Raw genomic sequence first — 15,854 nt, forward strand, 5'->3', positions numbered from 1 at the left:
ACCAGATAATTATCGTAGTCAAACAACATTAGCATTTACAAAAATAAAAGGGTTAGCAATGGCAACTCAAATATTAGTACAGTTTTTCTTTAAGCGTAAAGTATACATTTTTATAGAGTGGTGACGGGTTGTCTGTGCACCATTAGAGAGATATCTTCTCACTTCCTGTTGAGTCTACAGGACAGGCAATGAAAATAAATGTCCCTCACGAGACTCAGATAACAAAAATGGCAGCAGTTTTAACCCACTATGACTCTGTTTAAAATGTAAAAAGGCATTTTGGCTTAATCCATACATTTGTTTTTCAGTCTCCAGCAACTGTTTTCACTCTGTATAATGTGGAGAAAGATTAAAACACCCGTTGGGTTATTGTTGCTATGTGTGACAACAAGAAACATTTCTTCTTACTCACTGTTCAGTGACAACAGTTACACCACACAGGAAGTGAGAGAAAAAAGCAACACAAACAGAAATACACACTTTTAGATTGTAAGCTCTCACAAGCAGGGCCCTCCTTACCATCTTGTCTTGATTTGTATTGTAGTATTGTAACTATATAAAGCCTGTGTAATATAATAATACAAATAATAATAATAATTGTTATTATTATTATTATTGTGCTGGCAAGGCTAGAAGCCCTGTCCTCTTTGTATTTCTGTGTGGGCCTCTCTTCCATGCTGTATTTCAACCAAGACATTAATTGAGGGTAAAGCTCTCCACCAAAGCCCCGCATAGCAGTAAAACCTATCAAGGGTTCTAATCCATCCCCAAACTATCCAAACGAAAACAAAGTTTTGGCATCACATACACTTGAAGCGTCTGGTTTCCTCCATTTGAAATTCTAGTAAACAGACATGTATGGACTTTCCCCATAGTAACCAACATCATTGCCATTATTCACATGGACTTTTTGTATGTTTTGTTTAACTCAAATGTCATTAGCGGTTTTCTTAAGTGATGCATTATTCCACAGTTTACTTTATGCTTCCCCGCTGACTCTAGTATACAAACAATAATCTCAGTGTCCAACAATCCTGTAGAGTACACTGGACAAAGGAAAACTTCTAAACTCTTTGCAAATGTTTTTCTAGCCACTATTATATTCAGATATAAATATGCATTGCAGTGTAGTAGTATCCAGTGACTGAAATAATGGTTGCATTTTACATGAAAGAGATGACAGCGGGCAGCACAGGCCAGACCTAATAATTGTAACTTTTACATTTCTAAAACTCTTTCAGACACGCAGCCAAGAGGTTACATATTCCCCAAAGAGTCAGCCTGGAAAGTCAAGCTCATATTGCAGCATTAGCTTGTTTTCTCCACCCATTCCAGCGCTCGGTCTATTTAACACAGCACAGCTTATGTTTCCTGGCTTTTAGTTCAGAGCTGTGGGAGTTCACAACCTGCACTTACTCCTCGCAGAATGAATCGCATTGTGCTGCTTGCCTTGACTCTTACCTTCCTGGCCACATTGGTAACTACAGCCAGGTATCCTTACCAACAGGTCTTGCAGCATAGCAGGATTAGAGGCAGGCTCCATGGGTAAGAACCTTGTTCATTTCTTTTTCTTCGCTGCTCATTATTTTTTGCAAATATACTGATTTTCTTAGAAAAAAATTAATTTAACAATCCTAACAATAAAATGTAACTTCCTTTCCTGTTTTTTATCCTATAGGTTCTAAGTTTGTTACTGTTGATACATAAAAGTATATATCTTTTTCATAAATAAGTGCTTTACAGCAGTTCAGTGTTTTACAGTAAAACTCTGTGACTGCTAAGTTTTGTGTGAGGAACTCCTGTATATTGGGCAAACAGATATAAATGGTTGTAGTGTATGCTGCTAACTTCTGTGTCCAGTGTTGTTAGTAAACATACACTGTTAAGAGGTGTTCAGTGTTGATGTTTTAGAATTTAGAAAGAATGATGTTATTAATAACTTATATTTAATAAAATAATATTATAAGTATTATTATTATTTATTTCACTATTAAATACCTGCATACTTTTCATGTTTTAGCCCTAATGTGTGTGCAGTACAGAAGATTATTGGGTCAAACAAGCAATACTACACAAACTGCAAGCAGTGGTACCAGAGGAAGATATGTGGCAAATCAACGTAAGTCATCTTATACAATATGTTCATTGGCTGGCAGTAATTTCTGAACGCTGCAGTGCATGCACACAGTGTACGAGAGTCAAGTTTACAGTGTTTGTATTGGCAGCTTCTGAGTTATGAGTCGTGCCATATCACTTTATGTGTACCAGCTAATCTGAACTGTGTTGTGGGGGTTAGTGCTACTGTTTGCTGACTGCTGGCTGTTAGGGAATTTGGATGTTAACTGTGGAAGTGCAGCGACCACAAACACCATGCTAATGCTAAATGTTTCACTGCCAGTCAAACCACTGACACTATGCAAGTAATAAAAGTTTAGTGAGAGTGTAAATATGAATATACCACCTATGTGGGATGTGTCCTATATGAAATAAGCTATGGCAGTTTTACAACTAAGACACTGTAACTTTCTTACAACAGAATCATTATAAACAGGCAGTTGTGTATAGAAGGTTATCAGATTAATTCGGCTGGGTTGTTAGGTTAGTAGGTAATAATGTTCGATTCTGTTTTTACTTTCCTCTGTAATGTTTAAATAACTGTTCCTAAAAGATAAGTTGACGTAAAGGTTTATTATATGTCAGAGAGATCTCCCTGCCATATTTCCCAACTGTTCCTGTTCAGCTAGTAGTTTGGGATGTTGTGGACCACATTTACAGGTTCCAGCACCTTCTTTTGCATTCTCTATAAAATAAAATAAATTAAGACTCCAGTAGGGAGATTGAGACACAGATCCAAGTGGAGATATTTCTCCAATAGAGTTTCAAAGAAAAATGTAAAAAAATGGTCAGGTGGTTTAACTTTTCTATCATTTATGAAAAAAAATTGTTTTGGGTGGACTGACCCTTTAGATCTAAAATGGCTACAACTTGTACAGCTTTATAAATTGTCAGGATATTCACAGACTAGGTTTTTTTTTTTTTTATTGTTCCTGCTCCAGGAACCTCTATTCTATTACTTAGAAAAAGAACAGGCTTGCAGGCAGGGACATTTTACAGCTGTTGGACAACTACTGAGGGCAACTACTGCTTCCCGAAGTGCTCATTATCACTACTCAGGTGATTAGAAACGGCCAATAATTTTCACATTAACATGTACACCGACCCAACATTCACCTGAAAGAGTAAATTTGCCTAAAAGAACATTCTATAACATTTGTATTTCCATTAGAAAAGGTGCTTACTGTGATATTTTTATTACCAATACAAGGGTGAATGTTACCTTCCATGCACATCCACCTGGCATTGAGTGAAAATATTTGAAAATATAGTTCGCTGGGTTGAGATGTCAAATCATTGCATCTGATAATGTTCAACGCTTCTAGGGTTATTTTTTTTCTTTACTTTCTGAAGCACAAGTTTCAGAAAGTAAAACAGAAAAAGGCTCCTTCCTGACTGAGCCAAAACCTCCTTCATTTGTGTCTTACCACATCCAATATTTTCAGCCCTTCCTCAGACCCTACAACTTTCAGTAAAGCTGTCCATACACTCTGCGATGATGGTTGGACTTTTTTGTGTGTGACGCCATCGAGCCCTTGTTTGATTTCGGCTCGAATGCCCTGTCATGCACAGACCAATGTCGATTTTGATAATCGTTCATTAGCAATACTAACTCACCAAATTTCATCAATCAACAGAACAGATTTTCGTTTGCACATGTGCAATGTTTATGTTACGATTTGTTTCCATACGAAAAAGCCACTAATCCATCGATTTTCATACAATTTGAAAAAAGTTTTCCAGCCTAACCGATTGAGGAAATTCAGCCAGGAGTACGGTAAAACAAATGGTTAGGTTCCCATCAAGTGATTGATTATTTTTCGAATGACCATTCGGGAACAATTTACGAACGTTAATCGATAGGTGTATGGGCACCTTTAGAGAGGCATTGCGGTCAATGCAGAAAGCAGGGGGCAGTACTGGGTGTGGTCAAGTGCTGACTAACAAGCTACATACTTGTGAGCCAACAGGTATAATGCTGATAGCTACATCCTCTGCAACATTTTTCTATCCCACTGCAGTCAGGTTAGATTTACTCTCTATGCTGCCCCAAGGCCAAGTTCCTCAATGTGCCCCCTAATTGAGAATCATGTTTTTTTTGCCATCTGTGTCTCAATGGGGAGATTGACCTGTAGTCTCAACATGAAGTGAAAGGATATATTTCAAATGTGAAGGAAGTTCCCTCTTAGTCAAGTGCCCCCATTTCCCCTCTATTCCTGTTCTGCTGGCAACTCAAAACTTTGGATTTACCCTCACTTTTATTATCAGTGACACTGGTGACCAGGAAAATTAGAAAGAATGAATTGGGGCACAGACAGCAACAATAACCTTACAGAGGTACTAAACCCTCACTGCTTTATCTAAAGCTAAAAAAAAAAAAGCTTTGCTTGTAGCTATACTTTAAAACCAACCAGACATGCTTCAAACAACCTCCTATAGTAGATAAGGGAACTGGATATCCAGTTTATCATATTCATTGTAAACAACAGTGCCTCTTAAGAAATGTGTAGAAATGATCTTAACAATTTAAAGTTATGATTTGAAAGGCTTCAATGAATCATAGAATATGTATTCACCTTTAGTCCACATTAAAGTGGTAACTTCCCTCTTGTTTTTGCAGTTAATCAATAGGTGAAAATTGTATGAACCTAGAAAGAGGCCACATGTCATAACTTTCAAAACAACTTTCACACCAACACATGCCCCAAATGCATTTGATTTTATCAAAACTGGAGCAGACAGAATCTGGAGCAATTGCCCATGGCAACCAATAAGCGTCTATCCTTCATGTTAAAGCTTTACTGAACAAACAGAAAAGCTGATTGGTTGTCATGGGCAACTGCTCCAGATTCTTTTTGCTCCACTTTTGATACACATGTGTGAGTTTACGTAAATACCAGCGTATACAGCCACATGCAGCCGTTGATGTCTAAGAGCGACTGTATGCAGCACCTGTGGCTTTCTGGGTGGGGAAATACACACAAATTTTATCAGTGCAGTCTCCATGTGCATGTGTACATAAAGCCTCTCTCGCAGACATCAGGGAGCTGCTGTCCAAAAGAGGGAGACTCCCTGAACATCAGGGAGACTTGAGATCCCTGCATATTGTTATTATATATCTCACAGATAAGTATTAACAGTCTGCGATCTAGTTCTTAGAACAGGAGCTGGTATCATAGACCAGTAGACCTTTCTTATATACGATAGTCAGCAAGTTCAGCATTGTTCTTGATGTGAAACTGGTGTTAATTAAAATGATGTGTCTCACAGTGTGGGCCAATACAAACTGTATATAGAAATACTCCTGAGTAATACAGTAGACCCCCCTTAGGGGTATCCAAGTATCAGTTTGCGTTATATGCAGATACAAGTGGTTAGATGATGCAGGGCTGTCTCATTTAACCATAACTGCGGTATTCCAATAGTAGCTATAGAATTCCAAAGGAAGGTACTAATCACTGTGTTCTGGTTCCAATCTAAAGAGAACTGCTAGCAATCACTGTTATATTCCACATGGGAAGATCATATGGCAATGTACAAAGAGATAGTAATTGCAATCATAGATAACATCTTACATATGACCTTGTGTAAAAGGCAGTGAAAACATCAGTCCAATCAAGAAGTAAAAACAGTGATAATACATCACCCCGGACCAATTAATTCACTGCAAAAACGAGAGTGAAGAAAACTCTTCATCAGGACAAAAAAAAGCGGATGAATATTCATTTGATTCATTGAAGCCTATGAAGGCATAACTGAATTTTTTGGAGCATTTCTACACATTTTGTAAGAAGCAATCTTGTATGGTATTAATACAGTAATACACTGGATATCCAGTTGCCGTCTCTGTGATTGGAGGTTGTTTGAACGGTGGCTGGTTGCTTTCAAAGAAGAAGCTCTGGGTAGTTAAACAAAATAACCCTTGCAATGGGGCTATACTCATGCTACAAAGGTTAAGCGCTTGTTTTGGTCTAGGCCAGGCGTAGGCAACCTTGGCTCTCCAGCTGTGCTGAAACTATAAATCAAATTATGCTTCTGCCTCGGGAGTCATGCCTGTGGCTTGCAATGCCTTATGGGATTTGTAGTTTCAGCACAGCTGAAGAGCCAAGTTGCCTACCCCTGGTCTAGGCTCTAAAATAAAAAAAGATATACTCACGTGATCCTAGGTCCCACAGCGGGGACTGCTCACCTGTCTCCCCATCCATGCTTACAAATGTCCCTCAGTGTCCTAACGTCCTATGCCAATGAATGGACATGATGACGTCACAGGTCCTTGGACCGCTGGAGCCTAGAGGAGAAGAGGCTGCGGGCAATTGTCTAACAGCAAGGTGGAACCAAAAATCAGGTGAGTATATCCTTTTACTTTTAGGCCCTAGACCAAAATGAGCACTTAACCCTTGCAATATGGGAGTAGCCCCACTGCAAGATTAATTTTTAATATGCCCAGAGTTGTTCTTGAAATATTTTCAACCTTACAAGTGGCCCATCGGCTATAGTCATATGTATCTTAATAATGTTTTTTTTGGTGCTATTTTTGACTTGATTTATTGGAGATAACCCAAATGTTTTTTTTTATTAAGGTATCACTTTTAAGAATCATATTGTGAAGGCTCCCCAACTTAACCTGTAGTGTAGTTGTTATATAATTTATTGTTTTTTAAAGGTATTCTGTGAGCAAAAACCTGTACCTCCTATATTGCACCGCAGCACATATTTTTAGTTCTATTTTTATTTAAAATGAAAAAAACAACAATTTGTTTCCCCTCCCACACACACACACCTACTCCCTCCTGGCACACCTGTCATGTGGGGTAATGCTAGAAGGGTGAATTACAAATTTGCTGATGTGTCTTATATAAATATACCTTTAAATCTGAAATTTAATTGCATTTAACCTGATTAAACCCTTCAGTCACAAATGGCAGGTGACTTGCAGCTTCATAAGACTATTCAGTATAGTTACAGAATAGATGTTTTCTTTTATCCTTCCATTGCATTTACCAGCATGCCATTATCCCCTGTAAGATCAATGTTGGCATTCAAGGTCCTTATGTGACTAAAAATCTAGAGTTAATGTAAGTGAATCACCTGGTAAAAAAAACAAACAATGATTGTGATATTACACTTTCCATAGACACCATAAACTGATTAACAATCTAAAGATAGACCTGCTCAAATAGCTGCGTTCTAATGAATTAATTATATTTATTTTGAAGAATCTGAAAACTATTTAAATATGTAGCTCTTAGGGGTGACATATGTATCCGATGGGCTATATTGTGGGATTGTGTGTGTGGAAGAAACTGACTGTTTAAATTACACACAATATGTTACTTTTGATACTTTTAAATGCCGCTCATGATACTAATATGTATGCCCTGTCACAGTAACCTATTTAAATAAACTATAACAAAGAACAGTTAAAGACAAACATTCTGTATATCTGCCTAGTTATGATGTATAATGTTTTTCCATTCACTGCACATTGGACCATTTCCCAAACCATAATCTTAACATTGGTCCAGAAGTAGGGGAAATCTTAATCCATTTCTCGAAGAGAATTATTATTCTCATTTGCTTTGCTATCTGAGTCACAGATACAAAAAATGGTCTCAAGTTAATACTTTAGTCATGTTGAGTAATGTGCCAAAACATTTCCCCCCACACAAGGTATGCAGGTTGTGAGGCAGAACTGATGCTGTTCAGTTTTTCTAACAGTGATGAATGTGGATGCTAAAATGTGACTGTTACATGACTGCTTCTGTATGGGACTTTATACAGTATTTTGTATTTGGTGGTAATTTCAGTATTCAGAATTGTATTGATTTAGCCATTGATTAATGCAGAATGTTTAAAGTTTAACTGATACCCTTTATTGGCTAACCTAAGGTATTAAAGATGCAATGACTTAGTTCACACCTACAAAGCGGGTGCATTTAGGAATTTCTGCATCATGAACCTGCAAATTCCTGCAGCACGAATACCAAATATGCCATTTAGAAGTGGAAGCTGTCACCCATTCAAGTTAATGGTTGGGTAACAGTGGCCGCATTTGAAATTGGCAGTGCATCGGAACTCCACATGTAATTGTATGTGATATGATTACATGCAGTTAGGAATAAATCACAGTTCCTTGATGCTTTAAAAGTGTGTCCAGGGATAGTGATCTTATCCTAACCGCATGCAGAGTGCCGACACAATGCCACTGTCACCTGATCATTAACTTGAACGAATGACAGCTACCACTTCTAAATGGCATATTTGGGATTCCTGCTGCAGCAATTTGCAGGTTTCCGACCCAGGAATTCCTAAACGCACCAACTTTGTAGGTGTGAACAAAGCCTCAGATTCCTTCTTAAATTGTATAAAGCCTTAACAAGGGATGGATCTAAGTCATCCTGAAAGCTAGTATCTTTAATAACTTGTTAGCCATTAAAGGGTATCACCTAAACTCACCAAAACTTTCTGTGATCAGAACATTATTAAAAAGGATGAGACTTGTAATAATCTATTTAAGTCAACCTGTCAGTACATCTAAATGGTTAAACTGTCATGATTGCCTGACAGTAGTCACCACAGCTTGCCTGCCCAAGATACCTTTTGGGTGTGCTGTTAAAGAAGCTATGTCAGTTTAATCGCTCAAACCTGTTCATTTTAAGGCTGTCTGCTGTTGTGAATAAGCTTGTAAACAGATCTGGTGAGAAAGAATGACATCACATGTACTTCTAAAACCTATAGCGGCTAATCATTCAAATATTAAAAATGTGGTTGTGGTGGCAGTTTCCATATATAACATACCTGCGGGAGGTTGAATAATACTGAAGTTGAGCTTAAAACATTAGTTTGGTGGATCAATTTTTTGGACAAAATATAAAAAAAAATCTACATAATTTCCAAGGGACAGTTTCCTTAAATTGGCAATTTTGGACCACGCCAGGGGTATTACCTGTTGTCACCATCATTTGTAGTCTCCTCCCTCTGTAGTAGGTGTGCATGCAAGAATTTCCTGAGCAAAGACCTTTATGGTAGGATCACCAAATATTCTTCTAATGAAAGATCCATACTTGAAAAGATTATTCTGCAGATCCAACTCTGTGTTGAAGCTTTCCTTAATAAGGAGAATGGGGTTGGGAGCAGGAAAGAGAGCAAAGGAAGCAAATTGAGGGATGCATGAATACCATTGTTTTTAAAAGATACTGTTCCTCAAGTACATGCTGATACCAATTACTGATACCTTTTTTGTGTCATGTAAAAGTGTTTTTTTAACAATACAGACTAGTGATTTTTGGACAAGGATAAGGTGGTACAGGTGCAGTGTGAAGGATGGAGGGCCCCAGACTGAAGGGAGGGGAGCCCGGAAACCAGCAATGTCAAAGGTTACTGGGGCCTTCTTCTTCTTGTCCGGCTGAGATTTGTAGTTCTTCTAGAGCTTGGAGTCAGTGGCGGAGCACCAGGGCCCGATCGCAGATGCAACTGCTGTGACCCTGGTAGTTCTGCCACTGACTCCAAGCTGTGGAGGGACTACCAATCTCAGCAATACATTATATAACAATGGAGAATAGCACCAACTATAGAGGTCTACAAATCCCAGCAATACATTATAAAGCAATACAGAATACCATTAGCTATAGAGAACTACAAATTCCAGCAATACATGATACAGCAGTGCAGAATACCACCAGTTACAGAGCCCCCCTGTACCAGTCTTCTGCATTTCATCCTTTCCCGACCCCTCTGTTCCAGTCTTCACCCTCTCCAGGCACCTTGTACCAGCCTTCATCCACCCAGACACCCCCTCTCCCCAGTACCAGCCTCTCCTGCAGCATCTGCAGTATCATTAGTATTATTATCTCACCTCTTTCACCTACGCTCCGGCTCATAGATTGTCCCTTAGCATCCTCACATATAATAAGGAACCATGTGCCCTACGTTATACATGATGACCTCAGCAGGCCTCCAACTGCCAGAGCAAAGGTTGGGAGAGGCTGCAGGGATCAGGTAAGTAAAAGTCCTTTACACAATCCCCCCAGACGAAAATGGACAGTTAAGCCTTGTGGTGTGTGGGCAACCACATTGCAAGGGTATTTTTTTGATCATGTCATGAAGGTCCTTGTTCCTGTTATAGGGTACAATTTCCTTTGCCTATTATCCAATTGCTCTGCTATGTTTTTACATTGTTCCAGTGAAGACTAAAGGCAGCCATACCAACACCCGTTGCACAGTCATGTTCCACCACTCTCATAATCAGAAGGCCTGACAGGCCCTGAGCAATGATGTACAGCCAATGCTGGAGTGAGTGCATGTAGACAGGAAGTTACTGCAAAAAGACTGGTGGAGCAATGAGATAAAAAAAAGGATTTTAACCCCTTCATGACTGAGGCCTTTTTTTTTTTTTCATTTTTTGCACCCATGTTATATTCCACATTTTAGGCCTGAAAATTACTTAAAACCCCCTAACATTATATATTTTCTGAATGCCAAGACGCTATAGAATAAAATGGTGGTAGTTGCAAATTTTTATGTTGCGCAATAATATTAAACCCCAAAATTTAGTGACAAATTTAATTAAATGCCCCAAAACACAACAAAATACCATTTTTTTTAAAATTATATATAAACGATGAGGTTACAACGAGTAAAACGATACCCAACATGCCCAGTTTACAAATTGCGTGCGTCCGTGAAACGGCGAAAAACTGCAGTACCCCAAAAAGTCCATAGGAGACGCTTAAAAAGCCCCTATAGGTCATCAATTTAGAGATACCCCAAAATACTGGCCCTAGAATTATTGCTCTCACTTCGGCGTGTGCGGCGATACCCAACATGTGTAGTGCGTTCGTCGTTTTCATAAGTAGGACACAGAAGCGATCTGTCGACAGGTAACTCACCAGAATCGCTTCTGTTGTAAAGCCGACAGTCGGCTTTACAAGTTTAAACAGAGTCCCGGCGGCAAAAGTCGCCGGGAGTCTGTTTAAACAGCCCCAATGCTGGCGACGCTCACTGTACGTCGTCAGTCACGAAGGGGTTAAAAGATGTACGGTAATTTTTTTAAATTAAAAAAAACTAATTGTTTATGATATACATTGTTTTAAAACCTTAAATGTCACCATTTAGGGTTTTGCATTTACTTTGAAGTACACTTTCACCCAGAACTGACATCCAGTCAATGTCATAATGATTGAACATTGATGGCAAAAAACCATCAGGTCCCATGTGAAGCCCCAGCATTGCAAGGCCCATCTGTTGATTTGTTGCCTTGGCTGCTTGTTCTATGTCTTGCCAGAACTATATGTAGACCCCATTCACCACAAAAGGGAAACCTGCAATACAGACAAAAGCTGAAAATTGAATGACGTAAGTAATAAAATTAGAGCACACAACACTGAGATTTCACTACCTAATAGATGCCAGCAGATCACCCACCAACTTTCTATGCAGAGATTTTTGTACCTGTATTCTCCATCATTTTGCTTTGGCCATTCAAAGAGATTTCACACACTTGTATTTTCCATCCATGTTTTATTTCATACATTGCAGCAGAAAGACTAAGACAGCTTTTGCAGTAACAAGAGGCTCCATAGATGGGATGGGGAGTTCAGTGGTTTGGACACATAAGGTAAAAAATTCATTTCAGTACAGCGTTGCATGACAGAATAAATGTCAGTCAAAGTACCGCAGTGCTGAATACTGAAAAATGGCCTGGCCAGGAAGGGGGTGTAAACACCTGGTCTTGAAGTGGTTAAAGAAGTCATATGTTAAGAGAACTTCAGGTAAAAGAAAAGCTGACACTTGCAGTGGTGTTACACCCATACTGCAATGGTTAGGTGCTTGTTTTGTCTACGGGGCTCAAATAAAGCTATATTACATGTCCTGCCGTGGTCAGCCTCTCTCCCCTAATGCTCCGACTATGGAATGTCTAATCAGGTCAATGGACTTGTAGAACATGTGATGATAGCAGCAGTCCTCAGACCATTGGAGTCTGGGGGAGAAGAGGCTGTGGGGTCCGGTCTAGCAGCCTGGAGGGAGCCAGCAGGACAGAGAAAAAGGTGAGTAATACTGCTTTATTTGTGCGCCCTAGACAAATGAGCACTTAACCCTTGAAGTGCAAGGGTAGTCCCACTGCACGGGTATTTTGTTTGCCCAGAGTTCTTCTTTAAGGTCTTTCTTTTTTTCTTTTTTTTTACATTGTAACTTTGTTTCTCCTAAAACACTTTTACATATAATTGTAAGGGGAATGTCAGACTGCATACACTGTTCTGGAAAAATGTACATCAATAAAAATACATGTATAAAAGGAATGATATAGGTTCAGAGAGGGTTGTGCAGGGCTGAGCTGTCCACACGAACAATGAAAAGGATTTCTTTATGCAAGCATTTTCCACATGGAATTTTCTATGTCTAGACTAAATGAGTCTGGTTTTGTATTGTAGTTTACAATATGAAAGTGTGACACATACATATCTTTTTCTCTAATACAATGACGTGTACACACTTCAAACAATATCCTTGCTGCCAGTCACTCCATAAATCTAGATTAAAATGAAGTTTTACAGTAAAAACTTCAGTCTAAAATATTTAACCACACGCTTGTTTAGACTAAAAATTCTTTAGCCCGTAGACATTTATTTTTAATTCTATCTCATATTTTTATCACTTGAGAAATACTTTGGGGGGTTTTTATTATATTAAATGAAATTATTTGTTATAAACATTTTTCTTACATAAAGCCTTTTTTTGTGAGAAGTTTGTTAAAAGCCTCTTCAGTTGAAACATAAATCATTTTACTTACTGAATCCCCGCATGCTCCAGAACTGGTGCCCTTAGCCTCTTCCAATCTCCTCAGTGGCTGTCAGTGTCCTACTGACAACATTGCATACAATGCAGGGCACATAACCCTACATATTAAGCAAGAACGCTGAGAGACAATCCACAAGTCTGAGTGGAGAGGAAAGAGGGGAGCGCCAAATGTCGGGGGAGTGGGGATCAGGTAAGCAAAAGTCCTTCCCACAATACCCCTAGACATAAATGAGCAGTTAACCCTCGCAGTGCAGGGGTAGCCCCATTGCAAGGGTATTTTTTTTACCCAAGATAGGCGTTAATATTAATATTGCATTTATATTTGCAATGCAGATAACTGTTATTAATGTTCCAAAAGGTTCTTATGGAGTAACTGTTTATAGTAAAAATTGCATTTCTAAAATCTCTGTGCGTTATATAAAGCTAAACTCCAGGCAGATAACATTAATGTAGATCTGTATTTTTTAATACATCTTTAATGTATGTTTTAAATGCAGTGTAAGCACCTAAATTTAACTTGGTATCTTCCTCTTTTAGTCCCTGTACAGCAGAGCCTAGAGAGAGAGAAAGGGAAGTCACAGTAGGAGCCAGCAAGCAACCTGCAGGCAGGGGCTATAGCAATGCAACAGGATCCGGCAGGGGGCATGAACAGCTATACTCAACTCTTTGGCTGTACTAGTTACAAGTAGCTACATCCCCCTACCACTTTCTGCTTTGTTAATATAGGTGCTCCCGGCAGGAGCCTCTCTGTCAATCAACATAGCAAAGGTGGGGGGCATGGCCGGCGACAGTTGCTTGTAGCTAGTACAGCAGCAGAGTGGGCAGTGTGACAACATACTCAGCCCGTCCACTATAGAGATACTCCCCACGCTATAGTACTGTAGAAGAACCCGAAGGGATGCTGTGCGGTCACGTAACCACAAAATAAAATAAAAGATACCTAACAACTATTGTTTTCAAAAGTAAATTATAGTTACTAAATACTATTTGCTGGCCTCCTAAGTGTTTATGTGTGCACAAATACTTTAAGCCTGCCTGTCAGCACTTTTTAAACACATAAATCTGCTTTCACTTTAAATAAAGAATAAAACATTACAGCTCTGTTAGGAAATGATGTTCCCCTGTTTATGTCAGGAGTTTCTAAATCAGAATCTTGCTCAGTTTTTTGTTTTTAATTTAACCAATGCTGTTGTAAAGATAGATTGATGGATATTTTGAAACTGCAGGCTTTTTCTCTTTAAAATTGTGGAATATCTTGATTTTCTAGTTTGCCCGGGGAATGAGCTATCAATTTCTTTAGTATCACTGATCCATTATACTGCATTGGTGTGTTTTTTGGGCCCCCAGGTTGCTGGGATCAAGACACAAGCTATGTTTGGCCTTAAATTAGATCTTGTCTCAGGGTTCTATGATGACTCCTGGCTGCACACAGACAATATGCTTCAATTTTAGTCTGAAATCTGGAACAGTACTGTGTTTTCTACGGGATGGGTGGCAATCCTAATATATACACAAACAAACACATACACACATATACACACACATACAAAGTAACATAGTATGTAAGGTTGAATAAAGACCAATGTCTATCCAGTTCAACCTATGCATGTGAGTGTGTTTGTGTGTGTGTGTTTATCTGTCTTTACAACTTCCCTTATCTCTCTAGATTCTGAGAGAGAAGAAAATCATTAGTAGTTTCTTGAATTTATCAATGTTATCATCATACAATAAATGCAAACACACATATAAACATACCTACACATACTAGTAAGTGCAATTTTCCCCACGAAGGGGATCCCACCATTCCTTCCAAGTATGTAACCAATATTTATAAAAATATATATTTATTTGTAGAAATGCTAGAAAACATATATATATAGCAAACATATCCAAAAATTATTTCAAAATATACACACACATATATATATGGCTGCGTTCCACCAGTAATTCTTAACAATGCTATGGAGACAATGCTATGAAAAAACAGTGTAGAGGTACGCCGTGTAAAAGCCTTAATATTTTCAAATTTTCAACTGGTATCAAAAATATATTTCGTTTTATCTTGTTTCAAAAATCTCCACATAGATGGGAAATGTTGCCCATATTTATAGAAAAACGAGAGAGCTCTATATTTGAGGAGTAAACATACATATGTATGAAAAAAGGGAAAAATAAAAAAAAAATAAAGTCAGCATCAAGATGTAAAAAATAGATTCAACTCACGATGGGATATATCCTCGTTTTTGGGGTCCAATTTTGAAGAAGAAGGATGGTATTGCCACTATTGGTTTTGGATCCGGTTAACGGGGACAGGAGGTTCAGGAGATATAGTTTTATCTGTGCTTCTTGCTGGATGTTGTAAATCAGTGCCTTAACTGAACCCCTGTATTGCTTCCATGGGGTCTTTTATTCCAAAGTGGTTGAAGAAGGTGAAATCAACGGAACAGAAAAGAAGGCAAGGCAGACTTTTCTCTGCTGGAGCGATGCAGGGTGGCTTGGTATCCTTTTTCTTTGGACGGAGATCCGAAAACTCAAAGAAAAGTTGCCGTCAAATGTTACGAAGAATCCTTAATAGCTATAATGGGTTCAGGAGATAGCATTATCTCTGCTTTTTTGTTCGTTATGGATGTGAGCCTTCACTGAAGCCATACAGTCTCTTTTTCTCTTTTTTCCTCCGCCAGAGACTCTAGAGAACTTCTTGCTGATGTACCAGGTTAAAGTTATTTGTAGTCAGGTATTTTAGGCAGAAACACAAAGCGGCCTCAGCCGAAGCAGCCACATGAGAAAAACCTTCACTGAACGCCTATGACGCGTTTCACCCCCTCCCACACCGGGGCTCCATCAGAAGGGCGCTAGAGAAAATATATTTTTTTAAATGAAAGCTCTGTGGACAGGTTCAAAAATCTCTATTTATTGTTTTCATATATATATATATATATATA

The 15,854-nt window shown here is 38.7% G+C and overlaps 1 protein-coding gene across 1 annotated transcript in view; it reads left to right on the forward strand.

Moving 5' to 3' along the window:
* Window positions 1–1,351: 1,351 nt before the first annotated feature.
* TGFBI (transforming growth factor beta induced) overlaps window positions 1,352–15,854 on the forward strand; it is a 59,720-nt gene continuing 45,217 nt past the window's right edge. Inside the window, exons 1-2 of the mRNA XM_018552685.1 lie at window positions 1,352–1,545; window positions 2,021–2,119. Coding sequence (XP_018408187.1) covers window positions 1,427–1,545; window positions 2,021–2,119 — 218 coding nt within the window. The 5' untranslated portion in view covers window positions 1,352–1,426. The remainder of the gene's footprint in view (window positions 1,546–2,020; window positions 2,120–15,854) is intronic.

The sequence above is a fragment of the Nanorana parkeri genome, unplaced genomic scaffold (genome assembly GCF_000935625.1).
Source record: "Nanorana parkeri isolate BGI_ZX_2015 unplaced genomic scaffold, ASM93562v1 scaffold95, whole genome shotgun sequence".
In the NCBI taxonomy this organism is placed as follows: Eukaryota; Metazoa; Chordata; class Amphibia; order Anura; family Dicroglossidae; genus Nanorana; species Nanorana parkeri.